Genomic DNA, 22,193 nt, shown 5'->3' with positions numbered 1-22,193 from the left:
TGGCCTTAATTTTTTTGGTTAATCCTTACTAATTATTGCAAATGAACGTGTATATATAGGCAAGGGGTAATTTTTTATCATTGGGGGCTCAATGGGGATAATTAGAAAAGATTAAAGCAAGTTTAGAAAAATTAACCTAGTTTATCCCTTTCTATTTTCAGTAAAAATTAATTTAACCTTTGAGTTTCGAGTGCCCGGTCAAAGGTTCGGGTGCCCGAAGTCAAAGTCAGTTGGCTGAACAAAAGATAGAAACTTTTTGCCCACAGTTCGGGTGCCTAAAGTTGAGTTCGGTTTACCGAATGGTCCACTTCTATCGCCTAAGGCCTTTTTGAATGCAAAAGTTTAGTCACCCGGGTTGGTGAAAAGTGCTTTGACACTAGTTCAGTTGCCCAGAGACGATACGCTCATTTCTAGTTCGGTTGCCCGAAACCAGGTCAACCCGCTAACTTCCCAGTGGTTCGGGCACCCGAGGTGTTTTGAACACCTAGGGTTCGGTCACCCGAGCTCTCTCATTTTATGCTCCTTTAAGTCTAATTTTAAACCACTTGATTCCCCTGATTATGTAAGTGTTATGGGGACTATTTGTGCATTTATTGAGGGACCTAAGGTCTTTTCTAAGGCCTTGAACTTATAGTCCTACATGCATGATATGCAAATTATTACAAACCTTGGATGATTATTATTACAGACCCAACGAAATGAAATATAGATTACAACAATTAAAAAAAATTTGGGTCTTCATTTTCCTCAAGTTGCCATGTGTCGTCAATATGATCTTCCTAATATGGTCCTGCACACAAACTTGAAAGTCATCAAATACAAAGAGTATTTTTCATTATCAAAATCAGGAATGACCTATAAGGTCAACACGGTTGCCACAGGCCATCGGGCACTTCACACACAAACTGAAACAAGAATTGAAATCTTATCTAACTAATCTAAAATGGCTCTCAATAACATCTTAAGTCTGTCACTAACCTAAGAGAGGCCAAAGAGGAACCCAGAGCTCATCTTCGAAGCGATTATTTATAGGCTCTAGGATTTATAAGGTTTGATTTTCAATTTAAGAAAGTTTGGAGCAAATCTCGCACAAAAGATCGTCGCTCTCAACCAAGTCGCTCTCATGCTTCCCTGCACCTTGGTCGATTCTCCTAGGAAAACAAGGATTTGAATCTTTAGCATTGTCGACTCAGTCGTGCCATGGGGTCTTGATAGTCGAGTTGATGGTCGAGGCTTGCAAGATCTCGAACTTCAGGGAATATCATGTACTTGACATAGTCGCTCTTCACAGTCTCTCTAGTCGAACACTTCGTCGAGGCTCTCAGTAATTCTGATCTCAATTTTGGCTCAGTATCTCAACGTGGTCGCCCTGTAGAGTCACTTGGTCGAGGACTTGGTTGATCCTTGCAGCAATTCTTCCTCAGTCTGAACCTGTGAACCTGCAAGTAAAGACTTAGTCACCCCTTTATACTGCTGGTCGCACCACTTCATCGAGGAAAGCCTTATTGTCCTTTGATGACTTGGAGCTTCAGGAGTTTGGCTGAGTATCTAATTTAAGCTTTGTGTGTCTCCAAATTCTCCTTTAGCTTCTCGTATGCCTAATTCCTTGGTCTTAACCTATTTTTCTTAAAAAGACAAACAAACCTTGCATAGCTTTGAACAATGATAACTCTAAGTAATTACATAATAAAACAAGGATTAAAAAAGGTAAATGAGGGTCTAAAATTGTGCATTTTAAGGACTCATCACCAACGATGAAATTTCACAAGGTGAAGGGCTTATGGTAAAGGGTAACCAGGAACGTGGGAAAAGCAAGTTCTAGGACAAATTGAGTGGTAATAAATCTCGGTTGCAATATGGTAATAAATCTCAGTTGCAATATGGGAAGAAGAAAGACATAAAATGTTTTAAGTGTGTGAAAATTGGCCACATAAAACCGAAGTGTCCAAAGTGGAACAAGGGGAATGCAGAAAATCAAAAGGGTTTGTCAAAAAATGTGAATGTAGTGGAAGAATGAGACTCAAGGAGCAATGATGGTGATATGCTTTCTATTTCATTGGGTTTAGAACGCCTCATGGATTCTTGGATTCTAGATTTGGGATGTTCTTATCACATGACACCAATTAGAAATTGGTTTAACACCTACACGATGGTTAATTTTGGTTATGTTCTGATGGGAAATAATGTTTCATGCAAATTTGTTGGAATAGGAAACATTATGTGATGTTAGGCATACACCAGATCTACAAAAGAATGTGATTTCATTGGGCACTTTAGATTGTAACGGGTATTGTTACAAGTCTGAAAGTGGGATAATGAAGGTGTGTAAAGGCGTCTTGATGGTGATGAAGGGACAAAAGTTAGCAAGAAATATCTATGCACTATAAGGTACCATAGTTGTAGGTGAAGTTGTAGCTGCAAATTTTAAGTCAGGTAATACTATTTTGTGTATAACAATCACCCACAATATGGAGGGTATTCTAAACTATATTTATTCAGATGTTTGGGGACCGGTGAGAGTAGCATCACGTGTTAGACATATGTACTTCGTGAGTTTATCACGAAAGATCTTGGTGTACTTCATACAACACAAGTCAGAAATTTTTGCTAGGTTTAACTTTTGGCTGAGGTTGAAAACTAAACCAAGAGAGAGGTCCTTAGGTCAGACATTGAAACTGAGTACGCTGCTTCAGTTCAAGAGTTTTACGAGCTACATGGTAGGTTGTATGTAGGGCTTGTAAGGAACTTTTTGGTAGAGTCGATGAGTATGGCATGTTTCTCAATTAACCAATCGCCAAGGGCATCACTATTTGGAAAAGTTGCAAGAGAGGTGTGGACAAGTAATGCAGTAGGCTACTCTGGTTTGAGAGTGTTTGAATGTTCAGTCATGCACGTTTCTAATGAGGTGGGGTCTAAGTTTGGTGAAATGTCTAGATGGTACATCTTTCTAGGGTATAAGAAAGGTAGGTTCAAGTTGTGTGATCCAATGGCAAGCAAGGTGGTGATCAATAGAGACATGATTTTTGGTGAGAAAGTCATGGTGCAGCGTACTCGGGTAGATGAAGAGAAATGGGTGTTAGAAAACTGCAGCAACAATGAGCATGTGATCCAGGTGGCTGGAGTTGGAGACTCAAGGCAAAGATGACATTGTTCATAATGCAGGGAGTTTTAACTCAGAATACCAACAGGATCACAGTGGGCCCAGGTGCACTATTAGACCACCACTCAGGTATGAATTTGATGATATAGTGTCTTTTGCATTTATTACTACTAGCAATGTTCCTACTATTTTTCAAGATGTGGTGCACAACAGATGGAAAAATATATGGATGAGTGCTATGGTGGAGGAAATGGAGTTGTTGCATAAGAATCAAATGTTGGGGTTGGGGGAGCTTCTGGAAGGGAAGAGGGCAATAGGATGCAATTAGGTAATTCTTCTGTTGTTTTATGTTGATGACATATTGGTTGTTGGGAAGACTTTGACTGAGATTAATTAGTTGGAAACTCTGTTGAGAAAAATTTTAATATGAAGGTTTGGGTATGGCCAAGAAGATCCTTAGGTTGGACATTCGCAAGGACAAAGTTGCAGGAAGATTGGGTTATCTCAGGGTGGCTTTGTGGATAGAACTACAGGGAGATTGTGATTATCTCAGGATGATTTTCTATAGAAGGTGTTGGAGAGGTTTAGCATGGTTAATGCAAAATTGGTCATCGGTACACCGTTGGTGAATCATTTTAATTTGTCTATCGCTCAGTGTCCAAGGACGAACGATGATGTTCGGGACATGTCAAAGGTCCCCTATGTCAGTGCAGCGCGGTGTTTCGGCAAGTAATAGAGTGATCTATCAATTGTAAAATTTGTGAATGCAGACTATGCAGGGGACTTGGATAATAGGAGGTCTACAATAGGGTATGTGTTCATTGTTGTAGGAAGTCCTATTGTTGGAAGTCCAGGGTACAGCCTCTGGTTGTACTATCTACAACTGAGTCAGGGTTTTTGGCAGTAGCCGAAACTGTCACACGGACAAGTTCAAGTATTGTTTGGATTTGATTTTTGTCTCCAGTTACTAGATGGGCGGCAGTCCAACCTATACAGATTTTTTGTCCCAAGTGGAGTAGCGGGTTATGTTTTCGATTTTCTCCTAAAGGGTGTATATTCGCCAAGGTGGAGATTGTTGCAATATGTGGCTTATATGTTGAGTGGAATGCATGTACAATAAGAAAACATGGTAAAAAACAGCAGTTGTGGTTTGCAAGAGTAAACCGTCAACGGCTTCAGGATGACAAGAAACAATCGACTGCTTTGGTGTTGTTACTTCAACTATTTGCTCTGGATATTAAACCGTTGACGGTATGTTTGAAACTGACGACAGTTTGGCTCAGTAACTCAATGTTGGTTTTCAAATTTTGAATTTGGGAAATTGTATGGGTTGGGTTTCGGGGGGGAAACCTCCGAGAGGGTTAGATACACATCGTATATGTTGTAACTCTTAAGATGTTCAAGTCTTTGGACACAAGATAGTAAAATTCATTGTCGATTGCTCCTGTAGATGTAGGCATTACTGAACCACGTAATTATTCATGTCATTGTTTTATTGCTGTCATTATACTCTGTATGATTATGATTCTGTATATTTCACTATTGATTGTTGCGTTGTAAGATCATTTGTTTCTGTTGTGCATTCAATTTTCACAACATATAGAGGGTTTGACAATTTAAGAAAGGTATTCTTTGTGGAGCTTCGGACCCTTCCATTTGTTCAGATTTGGAAAGATCTGTACGATTCAAATCGAATTGTTGTATCCTAGGGGAGACAAATCAAAGTAAAGTTCTGCCGCATCAATTTGTGGGTTAAGTCCAGATGACTTGAACTTAAAGAGAACAAGATCTATAGGCCTAATTATCAATCATGTTTGTGTTTGATTTGTATTTAAGTTTTTTTTTTTTAAATATTTGTACTATAGTCCTAACACTTTCGAACTCCCCCTAAAAAAAAAAAATGATGGAATCCTTTGAAAGAAATTTGCTCATTAGTAGTAGGGGTTTTTAAGTTAAGGGGCTTGGCATTTGTGGAGGGTGAAGGGCCCAAAGGATCCCTATAGAGTAGTACTGTTATTTTTTTCTTTTTTTTTTTTGGGTTAACTGCTTTTGTCTATATTTTAAAATTTTCACTTGAGGGCTATATAGCTCTGTGTGTGTGTGTGCATCATTAGCAATATAGTTGAATTTTCGCAAGAGCTAGACGTTTGCAGGGTGCTAATCATGTAAATTATAAAATTCGTGTCATTTTTTTCCCAATTTTCTGCGCCTGTGTGTGCGTTATCATAGGAAGATTAACAGAGTTTGTGCTTATACATAAATAAATAAATAAATAGAGTTTTGGTTATGGTTATGGTTATGGTTAGGCAGTTGAGAGTTTTGCTACAGAGGTGACAAAAGATATGTGAACTCATAATCAACACTTCTTTAACTAACATCCCGTTTGCTTCGGCAATGAAATGAAATCATTTGTAAAAATTAAGTAATATAATGTTCTTATATACCACAGAATTTGCAAAATATGGTGAATATCTCATCTCATCTCATCTCATCCTATAGCAGATAGAACACCCAATCTAAGAGTCATCCAAAGTCCTGAATTTGTTGAGTTCTGTCAAATCCCATGTATTCCAAATCCGAGGTCTTATGTTTCCAAATGGGACTTTAAGCTGGCAGTTCAGAAGCAGTCCCCAAGCACAGTTTTTCTAGCCGACTTCAAATATCAGAAACAGAGGTTTGACACGGCTGGTTTCTGCAGCAGATGAGAGCTTCATGCTGGTCATATTTCTGCATGGTTCCATCCATGGGTTTGAGTTAACAGAGTTTTGATAGACAGACAGAGAGATTTTGTGGGAATTCGCTGTAAAAAGTACTGAATCATTTCACTAATGTGTTTGGCAGGATTTGTGCAATCCTGTGTGCACAATGTTTACTAGATTTCCAACCTAGGCACTGTGGAATGAAAGGGAGAGAAGAGGGGATGGGATCCACCATAGTTGTGAGAAGGCAGCAAAATTTAATGTGGCAACCCAACTTTCTAATGCACATATGGGTGTGATTGTCACGAGACATGGAGCTGAGAGTGTCGTTGCCGACGACATTCCTTTACATTCCTCATTATTAAGAAATAAGCTGACACAGATTTAAACTCCCTAGGCCCTACCTTCATCCATTCTGATGCAAACAAAAAATCTAGATTCCTTTAATTGTCAAGCACGTGCACCCCTCGCATCCTGTTTCTTCTTTGCAAGTCTCTGATTGTCAAATTGTTGTTTCCATGGATGATTGTTGGTGTTTTTCAAAGGCTAAAAGGCAGTGTTTGGGATGAGGAATTTCAGATCTTGGATTTTTGCAAATTTGGGTAAAATTCAATACATTATACATATTGTAATATATCCAAATTCATACAAATCTAAATTCAAGATCTACACTTTATGAGGAGAAAATATAGAATTTCTTTTCTCTTTGAAAAGAGAACACTCTACTTTTTTTTTGGGTCAACATAAGGTAGAGAGAAGAAAAAATGGAGTGGAGAGAGAGAGAGAGGAGGTAGAAGGAAAAGCTACTTTGTTTCCTCTGCAAAATTTGAGAGAAATGGAGAAGAACTATGCAAAAAGACAAACATATTTGTGTTGTTGTGATTGCTTTGAACATCAATTTGATTCAATATTTGTTGTTAATTCTCTATTTTGATGAATGAGAAATTTTCTTTCTTGGAATTTAATCGTTCATGGGTTTTATGAAAATGGATTTCTTTTCTTTCTTTTTTTTCCAATAATTTTCTAATACAATCTAACCTTAAAATTTTGTTGAACCTTTTCACCCCTTTGTATGTGTGGTGTATAGACGCCGGTCCTGCGATTTGTACTTGCTGAGATAAGAACCCTTTCCCCACTCTGGTAATTTTTTATTAATCTTTTTTTTCATTCTGTAAAATTTATACTGAAATTCCTCCTCAACTGCACGAATGCACCCCTGATATATCATATGAAAGAACAAGAAAGAAAACCCATGAGAAACGACATGGGACTCCAAATGTTTATCAGTTTCTCCGGCATGCATCTCCATTTGTCGGGATTTCAGTTGTTTTGGATCTAGAAAGATACAGTAACTCAAAGATATAGATTTGTAGGCTCATTATGGAAAACGTGGCCTGGCCAAAGCAGCTTTAGTTAATATCCCAACGGATGACAAAACATGAATGACCCCCCAGCTGCGCAACTAGCGAACAAAAGCAAGACTTTTTGCTAATGAAGAAAGGGTAGGTTGGGCAGGTACACAACACACTCACTGGGTCCAGTTTCCTAAAGAAATCAACATTCCTTTTTTTTATGCTTTTGAGTTGCTGTGCCTTTGAATGGCATAAGGAATATGGATACAAGAAAAGCTTTTGTTTCATTACCAGAAAGAAGTTAGGTCAGTAATAAGAAAAGCTTTGAAGTTCTGAAAACTTTTATTATTATTCAATACAATTACATAATTAACTCTAAAATCACACTCAACGGATAATTTTCAACACTGTTCTCTAAAATCTCCTTCCATTACTGCATGTATGGAGACACAGCTGCACGTGCAGGGCATGATGAGGAGAGCTCTCTTGAGGCAAAGGCATGTTGTGGCCATGGGAACTCAACATTTTTCACCATGTTCTCTGATTGTAACCTTCCAATTGGCAAGGAGGAATCCAAAATTGGATGTTGAGTGTTGAACTTTGCCTTTTCGTTAGCTCTATGTGCAGTTTCAGCAACTCTCACAGCTTTGTGACTCATGCATCCCAAAAGTCCTGTTGGATAGTTTTGTTGCACTTCCTTGCCCATCATGAACTTGGTTTTGGTAGGTCTACCAAATGAGACTGGTAAAGACATTTCCTGAGGTTTTGTACAGTGTTCGAATGGCTTATTATCATCATAGTCTGAAACAGCAGAGTAATCAGCGGCACTGGCTGTGACAACACTCCACTTGATGCTGCCCTCGCTTGGCTCATACCCAGTCGGGGTCATGCAGCTGGAAACGCTGTCTTGCCTCATCAAGTAGGGGTGTCCATTGCCATTTAGGTTCTCTATCTCAAACAGATCCGAACTAGCATCACTCTCATTATCTTCGTAAGTTCCTGCACTTCTGGAAGTTGTTGAAAGGCACTGGACTTTAGGAATAGCATCCCATGTCAGCATAGACAGTTTCCTCTCTAGGTTTGTTGCAATGTCTCCCTTCTTCATCAAATGGGAACCAAACACCTCCAAAGATTTCCGTGACTCTTCATCTGCTTTCTTCTCTTCCAATTGTTTTGCAACTGTCATATTTTCAGGCACAGAGCTGAGTGTTGGGAATGCAAAGCAGTCTTCTCTACTTAATCCTATGGTAGTCTTTCTGAAACTTGGGAACTGAAATTCATCTTTGATCTGAAATCCCGGTTGGGACTGCCCTTTTCCATCCAACATGACTGGATTTGGACAGATTTCAATGGCATCTTTTCTATGTTCTTTCCCATTAATGCTCCCGTGATCTATATTTTCATCAACACATACAGATTTCTTATCAGCACAAGAGCCTTTGCAGCCAAAACCACCAAAAAATCGCTTGTCATTGGCTTTCCTCTGCTTACTTCGGGATGAATTTCTCGCAAGACTCGGAAGTAATGTGGTTTGGCTATTCAAACTTTCAGAACTCACACTCGGAGTTCCCAACATGACTTTTGGTTTTGTGTCATGCATATCAGCCCCTTCTGCACTCTTATGTCCATGCCTCCATGCCCTTTTCTCAGCAGTTCTTAAATAATCATCGTCCATAATCTCATTGAAATACTTTTCTGCACCAAAAACATTGATTTCGCCCACTTCAGACTTACTCCTTCCCAAACTTATTGCACGACGACTCTCCTGGGTTGGTTTGAAGGTAATAGAAGATCCCTGAATCAACTCAGCATGCTTGTGCGCAGTGTTTTCTTCTGCTGTGCGGAGGTAAGAAGAAAATGAGGCAACACGAAGATGGTTACTATTGTTTTCAGAGTCCATATCCCAAGAGAGGTTGAAAGTAGAGGGCTATCTTTGATTTGAAGTTGGAAGAAACTTTCTCAACACAGGCAGAAAATAAGCAAAGGAACACTCGAGTTCAATCTAAAGAAGCTTGGCCTAGAAATTCTCTCCACCTGGCTTATGAGATATAGTCGAATGACCCAAACAGAGAAGCAAAGAAGAAAAAGTTTGATGACAAGGAACATAGGAGAGCAAACACCAGTGGAAACAACATGGAAATGAAAGTCTTCTGAAAAAACAAAGAGCTTTGGAGATTCTAAAGCTGAAATATGCTTGAAAAGCTAAATGATGGCATGGGAACAGCAGAACAGAGTTTTGATCTGAGACTGAGAGAGAGGCTTTAGATCACTCTTAAGTCTTGATTGGTGAGAATCAGTTCTTTAAGTATACATGTGATGGGGTGCAAGACTTACAGACTGTAATAGTATGGGTCCTACGTGATAGGACCTTAATTGACAGTTTGTAACCCATCATTATAGTTCCAATCTTCCAACTTCCAAGTAACCTTCATTATTGTTCCAAACAGTAAACATGATAACTGTTAGGCATGGAATAATAATGCAACCTGCTCAACTCAGAAAATGTTCGGAATTTATGGACAGCACAATGACAAGTGGCATACTCCAGCAGTTTTTTTTTTTTTTAACTAAAGCAGGGCAGCACTTTCAATTATTTATTGATATACCCTCACTTTTGGAGGAGGAATACTGTGGTTACATACGAGAAATTACAAAAAAATATATATATATATTAAAGACCTCCCAAAAACAGCACCAATAACCAACCAAAACAGGACTATAAATCCAAACAAAATTAAATAAGAAACAAATCTAAATAGACCTAACAAAAACAAAAATACTAAAATAAACTAAAATCAACAAATCTAAACCAACCAAATAAAATCGAAAGGCTGAACTAATTACGAAAGGAAGTGAGACCCAACCTATCCATCCAAAGGATACCTTTTTAGAGAACGTGGTAAAAGATGTTATTCTTCGTAAATGACATTGTTTCCCATTTTTCCTTCTCTAGAGAGAAAATCATCCGCACTATTGCCTTCTCCAACAGTTAAGGTCAAACATTCAAGCAATCAGGACCTTGCATGAGGGACTGCCAAGTGTACGAATCAATCTGAAGAAATGATCTTAACTGTTATCTAGACTCTGTTTATTACCAGTTCAAGAGATTCATAGAGTTGTAAAGAGCTTAGAGGGTTGTTGATCATATAATGAACCGATAACCCCCTGTAGATGCATCCTAGATCTCTTCAAAGTTGTTTATCAGATATTGTTTTCTTCTTCTTTCTTCTTCTTTTTTTTTTCCTTTTTTTGTCTGGTTATCATTTCAATATTATTAGGAGTCAAAAGTGGTCAGGCCTTCACACCAAGAAAGAAAATTGTGCTGTGATGAACAAAAGGCGTAAAATCTGCAGATGACCGTATAGCAGTAAATCATTTTTGGCTTATATGGTCAAACAGAGAATCTTTGATACTGGGCGCAGACTGGGATACAGAAAACTACAATCCAAGTAAATTTGAAATCTAAAAATGTGATCCCAAGATGATATGGAAGGATTAGCTATAAATTACAAGTGAGGCTATACAAACAGGCTATAAACTTTCAAACCTTCAACCAAAGCAACAGACAAAGAACAGGGATTAATACTGAATTTATAAGGACACCTATCACGTAAGTCCATAATGAAACTTCAAGGCCCTCTTGCTAGCTCATTGGAGCTGCCTAGGAAGATAGGTCCCCATTGTTTTTGAAATTAAGTATGGTTCTGTTTTGGGAAGAATGTGCTGGAAAAAAGGAAATGAAAAAGGGAGAGACGTATTCCTCCTTTTGGGCTTTGCCTGATTTGTCCTGTATACCTCCGGAAGCCCTTCCTACACAGAAAATTTTAGAAAATTTTCATGTTTTCATGAAGATGCTATAATGCTTCAAGAAAGGTCACTGCTGTTCTTTTTTTTTCATTTTTTTTCATTTCTTCTCTTTCAAAACTCAAAAAAGAGTTAGGGCGCTGCGGAGTTAAAATGTTGATACGCTAGAAAAACATACCGGAGTGCTCACGAAACGATGCGAGCTATCATAGACCCGGGCCAAGGTCTTCTTCTACAAAATAGTCTCAATCCTTTCTTGGATTAGGAAAGGCTAGCTGCTACCTTAACCTTGAGTCCCTCCATGATGACCGAAACACTACTACCCAAAATTTATTTTATTTTTTTTCATTTCTTCAAAAGCACAAACTGCTTCAGAATTTCCTTTTTTCCCAAACACTTAAATATGTGCTCCCTTTCAAATAATTTCTGGTTTATAATCAGTTTACACAGCTCTTTCCTTTGGCAGTCAGGAAAATGGAGGGAAAATCCCAAAAAATAAAAAAAGGTTTAGTACAACAACAAATTTTAAATCTTAACAGTACTTGCGTGATGTTTGATATACTGGAATAGAATGGGTTAGTAGTGAAATACACTAATATATATATATATATATATATATATATATATATATATATATACACATATAAACACATAAGCACACAATGAAAGAGTAGAAATAGTGTCCCCAATTCTATTATATTCCGTTCCATTTATACTTGTTATAAGGTTCTGAATTCATATTTTCACTTCTCCTTGCAAGTTGCAACCATTGATTTTGGTTTGAATCCTCAATATGATACCTAACTAACAGAAAGGCTAGAGAAGCCAAATTTATTTGCTTGGCCAGACACCAAACCCATAAATGAAAGAAACATGATACAGAATCAGAAGCTTATAACAGTGATTAGTTTGACTTGAGCTATACTGGAAATAGGGATCAGTAGCCAGCTGGCTCGGATAACCTGCTGCAGCTCAAATGGCAACAAGAATATTTGAAAAGTAGCAGCTAATTATAAATTTTTTTAAGAAAGGACATAAAACAAAACATGGATTATAGAAGAATTTTATTATAAATTGTTAAATGGTCCATGCTCAGCAAAAAGAATCAAATAAATACCTCAGTGAAATTTTTATTGCAAAACTCAGGTGAAAATTGAAAAAAAAAAAAAAAAAAAACTAAGAAAAGGAGAAACCTTGAAATCTTCTTATGATCATGGCAGGGCATATTATCACCAAAATTGCAACCCACTTTGACATGGGCCTGAAGTTCAGGATGAGACAGAGTAAGAAGAATAAATGTAAGAATAACAAATAAAACGGAAGACCTTGAACTCTCTAGACCTCTGAGAGAAAATCAGCATCATCTAGCTGTAGCTACCAGTTTACCACAGGCAAACAGGAACACTTAATAATTACTCCTGCCTGCACCTTTGTTTAGATGCTCCTGGATCAAATACAAGTATTATCTGGGTGTGAAGAACTACTTCGCTTCCTACCTAAATTTTCCCTTTCCTGTTATCCTCTTCCGTGATGATGCAGAGCTATTTTCACCTGCAACCCAATATTGTTTGACAGCAAACAGTATCTTTTCTGATACAAGAGGGCCGTCCTCATTATCCACTATTGTTGTGTTCCACCTTATTCCATTTGCAAGTTTCTTCACTTTGACTAGCACACCCACTTGGTCGCGGAAGATGACTGCTCCTTCAGGCCGTAAGATACGATCCATCTCCAGAAGAATGCTTTCCGCACTACATCTGCATTGATATTGTATAAGGCACATAATTATTAGTAGTTCTGTGCCATGACCGCAGGCAGCAAGTATGCGAGACTATATTCAATAAATCAAAATTCAGCCCAAATCAATCTGACATGATGGTAAGATAATTTAGTCCCCTAGGTAATTTTCTATGCTCTTTTATCTCCTCCATCACCTCCCCTACACACACACACACCCCCAAAAAAATAAATAAATAAATAAGGAAAAAAAGGGAAATCTACTGTCCAGTGTTTGCTATTTTTCCATGTGCTCTTTCAACTTTTTTACATCTACTTGGATGATGCATATCTCAATGCAAAATCAAATCACATTTTGTTAAATCAATGCAACAACTCACAAAATCTCAAGCTCCAAAATACAGAAAGATGCACAGTAAAATGGCTTACTTGTCCCTGTACAAGCTGAAAACACCATTTGCATGAATAAAATCGTATGTCCTGGGGTAGGTTGAGAAGGCTTCACACCTGGTAAAACAGTGAGGTTAAAAGCATTAAAAATGATGAAATCAAAATAAAAAGAGAGATATAAGAAGGCTAGAGGCTACTAAGTCAAGCTCCAGCAGACTGCAAATAAAAGAAAGCCTCATTTCTCATCACCCAACTCCAGGGTCCCGCATAGTGGAAACACTAAAATAATCTAACCTAGCACATAAAGTAAAGTTCACCATCCAAAATAAAAAGAATAATGAATAACCATTAATATAAGAGAGTGCCACAGCTGTATCATGGAAATATAATGGTGTTTAGAAAGAGGTTGGTAGCAATCAGAAAATCAACATGCACTGGTAGTCCAATGTGACAAATGGTCAGTCCAGAATAGATTTAAGATGAACCAGGACAGGAAAGGATATGAAATAAGATAACATGACAAGACTCTTCCAAAAAAGAAGCACACTGCAAGCTGGCATAGCTGTCAAAGTCTCTTGGAGACTTGAGAGTTGTACCAAAGACTTGGGTGAATCACTAGAAGAATGGCCACTGCTCTCCCCCTCCCCCCCAAAAAAAAAAAAAAATTCTTTCTATTTTTGGCTTAACAACAAAAACTAAAGATGTAAAGGGGAAGAAACAATGAAAACTGAATACATAGACAGTGGATGACTTCTGCACACATGACCAAATGAAATGTATAAACTAATTCTGCAAAGATATAGGTTCTTCATATCTTCTGACCAGTGATACCTAAAGAGTATGTTTGGAAAACTCAACAAAGCTAAACTGAGAAGGTTTTGATTTAGAAACTTTCCAAGTTTCAGCATGTGCTAACTAATTAAAGAAGGATTTGTGCTTCTCCATGGTCTTTGCTTTGAAACCAGGCTGAAATCAGAATAGGTTTTTTGTATTTCTTGAATTGAATAGAATGTGCAAGCCGATACATTATACTTATAATACAATCGGGTATGCTAAAGATGGAAACAATCTCCTAAAATAATCTCTCTTAATAATAGACAATTCTCTACATAAATATCCCCTAAATCACTCCAAGACACTCGGGATTTCTACACTCCCTCTCAAGTTGGATTATAGATATTGATCATATCCAACTTGTAGATGAAATCATCAAAACTCTGTCGGGCTAACCCTTCGGTAAAGATGTCTACTGTTTGTTCATTGGTAGGAACATAAGTCATACAAAGGGTTCCTTCTTCAACCTTTTCTTTGATAAAGTGTCGGTCCACTTCTACATGCTTAATCCTGCCATGTTGAACTGGATTGAGAGACTGGATTGAGGGAGATACTGATGATTGTTTTGTTATCACAGTAGAGAGCTTCAGAGGTGGCTTCAGTCTTGCCGTTGAGAGCTTCAGAGGTGCTCAACCCACTGCTGTTGATGGCTCCTTCTGCCATCGTTAACTAGGATTATAGAAACCCTAACTCTAATACCATGAAATCATAATAGGTTTTCTGTATTTCTTGAATTGAATAAAATGTACAAGTCAATACATTATACTTATAATACAATCAGGTATGCTAAAGATGGAAACAATCTCCTAAAATAATCTCTCTTATAATAGACAATTCTCTACATAAATATCCCCTAAATCACTCCAAGACACTCTGGATTTCTACACGGGCCAACTTGTTCCTACCTACAATTATGTAAGTTATGTTATGGATCACACCAGTGTATTCTTCTCTTTGGTTCTTATTTTTTCAGCCTAAAATACTCAACTAGCACACTATTAGCAACACATGACAACACAACACTCATGAGAAAGTCAATGGAGCAATAAGGACGTGCGGGATTCTTGGAGATCATAATCAAGCCAAAATCAATGGAATAAAGTTGAGGAATACTAGAGCTCTAACGGCAATAAATTCAAACCAAAGTGATAATCCAACAAATCCTACAAATAAGGAAAACTCAAATCAGAATGGTAATACATTTGAGTTCAAACCAAAGAAGGAATGTTCCAATAAACATGCAAATCCATTCGCTAATTCTGAAAGAATCCGTCGACGGTTTCATCAAACTGTCAATGGTTTTGACTCAGCCAAGGATCTTCCCGTCAACGGTAACATCAACAGTTTCAAACAAAATCTAATTCAGAAGGAACCCGTTGATGGTTTCATCAAACTGTCGACGGTTTTGACTTAGCCAAGGATCCTCCCGTTGACAATTACATTGGCGATTTCAGAAAAAACCTAATTCAGAAGGAAACCATAGACGATTTCATCCAATCATCAATGATTTTGACTGTTGCTGAATAATTATCGAAGATCCGATATCAATCGCACAATCTAAGGAGTATATGCTAACAAATCCGGTTTTATGGAATTCATAATATCCTTTTTGATTTGTAACTATATTATGTATCTCCATTTAAATAATACTCCCTATATATCCTAAGTGTTCACGTAGCCAATCATTGAAATAAGATACATTAATTTTTCAGAGCAAATTCTCTGCTTTTCCATTTTTTCTTCTCACGCCACAATGGCAAGCTTCCTGTTTAGTAGGCAAAAGAGAAAGACATGAGAATCAAGCTTTTATTGACGTAAAGCAATTGAACAAAATTTCAGGCTGTGCTAGTATACAGAGAGCAACTGAAATTACTTTGCTACTATTCCAAGCCTTCATCTTTAATTGACATCATTTGGTTTTCCTCTGGTTTTTGTTTATGTTTGATTTATTTGGTTTTGATTCCATATAGGCATATTTAGATTGGTTTATTTGGATTATTGTATTGGTATTTTTTTTATTGCTTTTGATGTCTGTGATGATTTTTATAGTTTATATATAAATCCCATGTACCCTGCTTGTTACCACGATATTCCTCCGCCATAAGCGAGGGCTATCAAAAAAATTGGGGTTCCGTTGAAAAAATATATATTTATATACATACATACATACATACATACATACATATATATATATATATATATGTATGTATAAAGAAATTTTTTCTCTAGAATTAATTTCATTTTAATTGTTTATGCAAATAATCCACAAACAGTTAACTCAATTTTTTTCTTCACATCTGATGATAAAGTATAAAAGTAGTTTTTATAAGAATAATTGATAGGACATTAAACAATACAAGCATTAAAAGGAAAAAAAAATTACACTCAACCTTCAAACAGTTGGAAGTCATAGCACATACTTTCCTGCTTTGAAAGTAGAGTTAGAATGAGTACTTTATAATCTATATTTTCTTTTCTTACGCAAAAAATAATTAGACAACTTTAACAAATGTAAATATTGGGCCCAAAAACCTGCATGTCAACTGACCAGAAACCAGAACAAAATTCACATTGATGACCTATCAGATTTTTAATTACCACATCTTACTAAGAAGTAAGGGCACATAATAAAACACAGAGAAAATTTCACAATAAATGAAAAAAATGACAAAGAAAAATGTTAATAGACAATTGGAAAAAAAAAAATAAGGGGAGGAAAGAAAGAAAGAACACTCAGGGCTCAGGCTCCCATACCACAAAGGCGAAAGACAATCGAAAGAACCCAAAAAAAAAAAAAAACACAAATATGTAAACCCCAGTCCCTGAACAAATAAAACTGATCTGAGTTTTGATGATAATGACACACTGATGAAGTAGCCTCATAATAATGCTTGCCTACCGAGGATCACACAAAAAGAACACAAGTCTAAGAAAGTTACCAATCATGATATATGCCAATCAACCCTCGCTCATATATAACACCTAAAGTGTCTTTCTCAGCTATTGTGGGCATTACATTCATAACCCACAATTTGGGAGAGTCGAGTACCGCTGCAAAACTTCCGAGACCAGCATTCATATCCATGATATTGCGATACCTGCCTGAGTCAATAATCTTGTTAATCCTCTTATATGCCTTTACATGCTTCTCCCATAATTTGTTGTCCTTGTGGTATGTCATAGTAGAAACCCCAGCAATGGATCCACTCGATATCCTATGAGGAACAGCATTAAGTCTCTCTTCAAATGGCTTCCAAGCTGCACCAGAAACTTCATCTGGTTTAGTAGTCTCAGGATACGGGGTCACACACGCCTTCATCTTTTTATACCTACAAATCAACCAAAAAAAAAAGATATTTCATACCAAGAATAGAAATAGTCGGAGGATCAACAAGGCTTTCTCAGATATTTTGGAAAACAAAACCATTAAAAACATTATCAAGAGTAATTTGACATCCTCAAAGCTTCCTTAAATCCTGGAGATTGCAAAATATGTACCCAGAAACTTTCTTTCAGACAACACCGTGATCATATTTACCCTCATTTGGAAAGAATTTTTGTGTCTATGGACTTCTCAGTTCTGTCGCTTGCTCCCGCCCGCTCCCAAATAGCCAAATTTGAAACACAGCACCAAAGAAAGCAAACTGTACAACATATAAGGAACAAAAATATAGGAGTACATTTATGCAGTTTGTGTCTTGATCAGGAAATAGTTCTCAGCAATTTGCATGAATCAATGCATATAGCTCTAGAAACTAGTTCTAACAAACTTCACTCTTCAAACCTTAGTGTGCTTTAACTAATCTATGCATGTGCATCAAACTATTTCCAAAAAAAAAAAAAATAACTGTTTAACTTTAAAAACTTGCCAGAAAGGGAGTTACAGGCAAAGCAACTCACCAAACATCATCTGCATATGTAGATTCACATTTAGAATCATGAGAATATTGCTTGCGGCAATAATCATAATTTACTCTTTTCTGCCAAATAGCAATTTCACCCATCTCTTGCTTCTTTTCCCAGCAAAGAAGTTCTGCAATCTCTTCAATTTTCCTCTGCTCCTCCTGAAGTTCCTCTTTAGGACGCTCCCATGCTTGGTAATTATTCTTCCAGTTGATGGGAGGACCAGAAAGAACCCAGTATCCTCCAGGCCTAAGAACTCGATCAACTTCCATCATGTACATTCCACCTGACAGAGGAAACATTCTGCTGCTATAAATTATCACCATCAACTAAGTGTAATAAATAAAAACATTAAAAAAGAAAAATTATGTATAGAAGAAAATTTTGGTCAACTATGGCAAGCTTATTAGAAATTTTCAATAATATTGCAAAACAGACTCAGTTTGAAAACTCTGCTCACCATTTGCACCCCATGGAATCAAACAACGCGAACAGTGAGCCATGTCAAAAGCTCTAGCAGGATATGGCAGCTTTATAGTTCCAAGAACGCCGATAACTGCTGGCACACCTCTTTCCAAAGCAAATTGAACTTGTGCTTCATGTGAGTCTCTGGGTGCAAATGACATGGCTATAACATTTCGTTTAAGGAGGTATGCACCCCAACTCGCAACCTAAGCACAACCAGTCAAGGCAACATATCAACTACAAATGTAAAAATAATGACGAAACCTCTTTTAAGGAAAAACAGAAAGAAAGAAAAGAAATGAAGGCAACAGAAAATGACAAAACAGAAGCTCAATACATCTGGAAAAGAATCGACAATTATCAAGAATGCACTCCAAACACCACACACACCACATTAAACACCAGGAAAACTTGAAAAAGATATATAGAGTTGTGGCTGTATGAGCATTGTGGAGAAGAAGCTGAACCAGTGAGCAGACCCAGACAAAATCAAGCATTAGTAGAAGGTGGCGTACCCCACAACCAGTGTCCAATGCAGTTCTAACCATCCCATTCTGAATTGGAATTACAGAAGCAAGTTGATCAATATAAGCATCTGCCCCATGAGGAAACTGTGTCCCCCCTCCAGGGAATCTAAACACATTGCCCTCATACTGAATCCAGTTCTGCACTGCCTTCTCAACCGTCAAGCTTTTATATGGTGCATTTGCATAGGGCACATAATCTCGGCTCTTGGGCCATGAAAATGGGGTCACATATCCTATAGGAGCAGGAACAAGGCAATGCAGCCTCTCTCCTTCTGGAGGACAATGTCTTTCCCTGTAAATCATATTTTCTCGCGGGAATGTCATTGCTCTCACTTGATCATGACAAGGAGTGTAATCAATGTAATGATCAGCGCATGGCTGAAAAGGCTCAACTTCTGAATTGGAATCATCGGGTATCCCAGCTTCACTATCACGATGAGTCTCATAATTCAAGTTTGAGATAATACTGCAATCTGTCATTTTGGTGATCTCCAAGGCTATACTGTCTCCCTTCCCAAAGCCACTTCGCTGCCACACACCCAATATATAGAAAAAACAGCATAAACCAACTACAACAAAGATTGACATAGAGCTCCTAGTTTTATTGTCTGATGTATTCCCTTTTATTGCCATGGCACACCTGAAATTTTTTCCAGAAATATATTAGGATACTCAAAAAAATGAAACATAATGAAAGCTCAGTATAAAAATATTGCATGAATAGACAAATACAAAAAATTTGAATTTCAAGCAATATTTTGCATTCAAGATTATACAGAGTAGTTAATTCAAACCAGAAACATCGTTTAAAAAAACGGAGCCTTTTCTCGACATTTGGTATTTGAGGGATTAGGAGCTTGAATTTTAAGTTTGCCATAATAAGTCTCGCCAGCGTATTACGTTAAGAAATAAGAATTAAATATTCTAAATACTTTTCAAAAACAACCATTGTAACACCCCAACCTGAGTCTATTAGGAAGCACTACATCTCTCCTCCTCCACTTGGACTAGACAATAGGGAGGGTGGGCCTTATCGGACTAATGACTGGCCCCACAAACCAACACGTGTCCTTTTTAGTGTGTTTTGTTCTCACTCACACACTTCCTAAGAAAACTTTCCAGGAAGTCACCCATCCCAATATTACTCCAAGCCAAGCACGCTTAACCAGGGAGTTCTTATGGGAAAGCTCCTGAAAAGAAAGATTCACCTTATTGATATGGATAGTAACATCTAATCTTTTTAAGTCTTTCATCCATGGGGTATCACAACCATGTCAATGGTCCAAAAGCGAGTAAGACGCTGAAGAAACATAAATTGCCCCCATTATTCTAAAAGCAAATCGTCTAAAATAAATTATACCACTTTAAACGCAAGGATCATTTGAAACAGACTAATTTATTTGGTTCCTAAACGAAACAAAAACAAGAATTCCGTGTGCCCAATACGACTGTTTCAACAAAAAAAAAACCAATAAGATCCAAATTTCCACCCTTCTTTCTCTCGTCTTCCCGTCAGTTGCTGAGCAACCAATCAGAAGTAAATTGACAGACCCACCCACAAAAAAATCAAACGCCCATTTACGGATTTGCTGACCGAATTGATACAGAAAGTGATCACAAACCGCAATTCATGCAAAGTAAACGTCTTTCGCATGGAATGTGATGGAAAGCACCGTACAATGCAGTGCACGAAGATTAAACACACGATCGCTATGAAAAGTTGCAAACAGATCTAGATGGGGCGTTCAAATTATTAAAACACAAAAACAAAAAACTTACGGATAAGATGAGAAATTGGGATGTTGTGGGTCCAATCAGATCACGACATCATTAGTTTTTCAGAATGTTTTGTGTCCGAAAGAAACATGCCGTATATTCACACAACATGCTACAAATTTCAACTGTTGCTGGGTGAAAATGGAGAAATCCAAAGCTTTGTAGAGGAGATATGAAGAAAATTGTGTGTGAGAGAGAGAGAGAGAGAGAGTGGTGTTTTTGCAGTGATGAAAATGGTGATGAGTGGAATTTCGAAAGACACGTCCCTGACCCATGGGGGAGTTGGAGGACGGGGAATTAAAAAAAATCACCTTTTGAATACGATGATTAATTTAAAGAAATCATGGAAGGTGGCAAATATTCGGTATTATTATGATAGTGATGTAACAAATTTTACACAAATATTAAAAGTAAATTTATTCACTGATTTACCGTATTTTGGTTTTTTCATTTTTCTTAATAATCAAATATTAAAAGTAAATTTATTTATATTTTTTATTTTTTTTATATTTTTTTCAAGCTTTTATCGGGAGTTAAAGAGTTATCCTAGATTCATTTATATTTATTTCAATATTTTGATTTTATTTCAAACTTTTTTAAAAAATAAATGTTGAATTTTTTTAAAATAATATATTTTGTAATATATAAAAAATTATTTTTAATAATTGGATAGGGTTTACGCTGTCCATGCACATGCACCACTCCAATATATGTATTTGGAAGATTTCACCATAGGGTTTGCATGAGATTTAATAATGATGGACATTACTACCAATTAATATATCTAATTTATTCGAATCAGATATACCATCATATTTTTTATGAATCTAATTAATAAATATTGAATCATCTTAAGTCCTAGAATTAAGCTAGGATTCAAATATAATCTTTAATATAAAAAGAGAGTGATATTTCATTTTATGCTTCTTGTTTAATAAAACCTGAACAATAGTAAGAAATGAAGATAAATATATAAAAAATTAAATTTTTATGTTTAATTTTGAAAAACAAAAAATAAATTATTCATTCATTCATTTATCCATCAATACATACATATAATAAATTAGAGACATGCTCTCAGGGTGTGATTTAGGTGGTAGTGCGGGCTGCGGAAGTGTCTTTTACGAGATCAGGTGTTCAAACCCTTTCAGGTTCGTTTCTGCCCCTGGACTCCTGAATTTACCCTCACTTTGGAGTTGTGAGATCAACTTCAAGGGGCGCAAAATTAATCACGTGCATAGTAAAACGGACGCGTGGATACCCGGTGCGTAATTCAAAAATATATATATAAATAATAATAAATTAAAGACATACATACATACATACATACATACATATATATATATATATAGTAAATAAAAATTAATTTTAGACATTATTAATATTTTATTTTTCTTAATTTATAATCATCCTTAAAATTTATAATCATATTTGAACAAATTTTCACTCTTAGTGAATATTTAATATAAGAGAAAAAAATATAAGAGAAGCTTGATTTTCTTATTTTTTTTTATTTTTTACATAATAATCTCTTTAATTCAAACAAGTTACAATAAATGAGGAAAAAAATCTAAATAAAACATTATGTAATATACATTTGTAAAAT

The 22,193-nt window shown here is 36.7% G+C and overlaps 2 protein-coding genes across 2 annotated transcripts; both read right to left on the bottom strand.

Moving 5' to 3' along the window:
• Window positions 1-7,474: 7,474 nt before the first annotated feature.
• Window positions 7,475-9,419, bottom strand: LOC131146392 (protein PHYTOCHROME KINASE SUBSTRATE 3-like). The gene has a single exon (XM_058095978.1). The coding sequence runs from the start codon at window positions 9,049-9,051 to the stop codon at window positions 7,582-7,584; it is 1,470 nt and encodes a 489-aa protein (XP_057951961.1). The 5' UTR covers window positions 9,052-9,419; the 3' UTR covers window positions 7,475-7,581.
• Window positions 9,420-12,157: 2,738 nt separating this feature from the next.
• Window positions 12,158-20,930, bottom strand: LOC131146277 (probable methyltransferase PMT2). Its single transcript, XM_058095753.1, has 7 exons — window positions 20,591-20,930; window positions 18,800-19,451; window positions 18,280-18,490; window positions 17,817-18,105; window positions 16,856-17,245; window positions 13,122-13,199; window positions 12,158-12,712 (listed from the first exon to the last, which is right to left on the bottom strand). Exons 2-7 carry the CDS (start codon window positions 19,442-19,444, stop codon window positions 12,448-12,450), a joined length of 1,878 nt encoding a protein of 625 aa, XP_057951736.1. The 5' UTR covers window positions 19,445-19,451; window positions 20,591-20,930; the 3' UTR covers window positions 12,158-12,447.
• Between the last annotated feature and the right edge of the window lie 1,263 nt (window positions 20,931-22,193).

The sequence above is a fragment of the Malania oleifera genome, chromosome 13 (assembly GCF_029873635.1).
Source record: "Malania oleifera isolate guangnan ecotype guangnan chromosome 13, ASM2987363v1, whole genome shotgun sequence".
NCBI classification, from domain to species: Eukaryota; Viridiplantae; Streptophyta; class Magnoliopsida; order Santalales; family Ximeniaceae; genus Malania; species Malania oleifera.
This window is presented reverse-complemented; position numbering and strand designations above follow the sequence as displayed.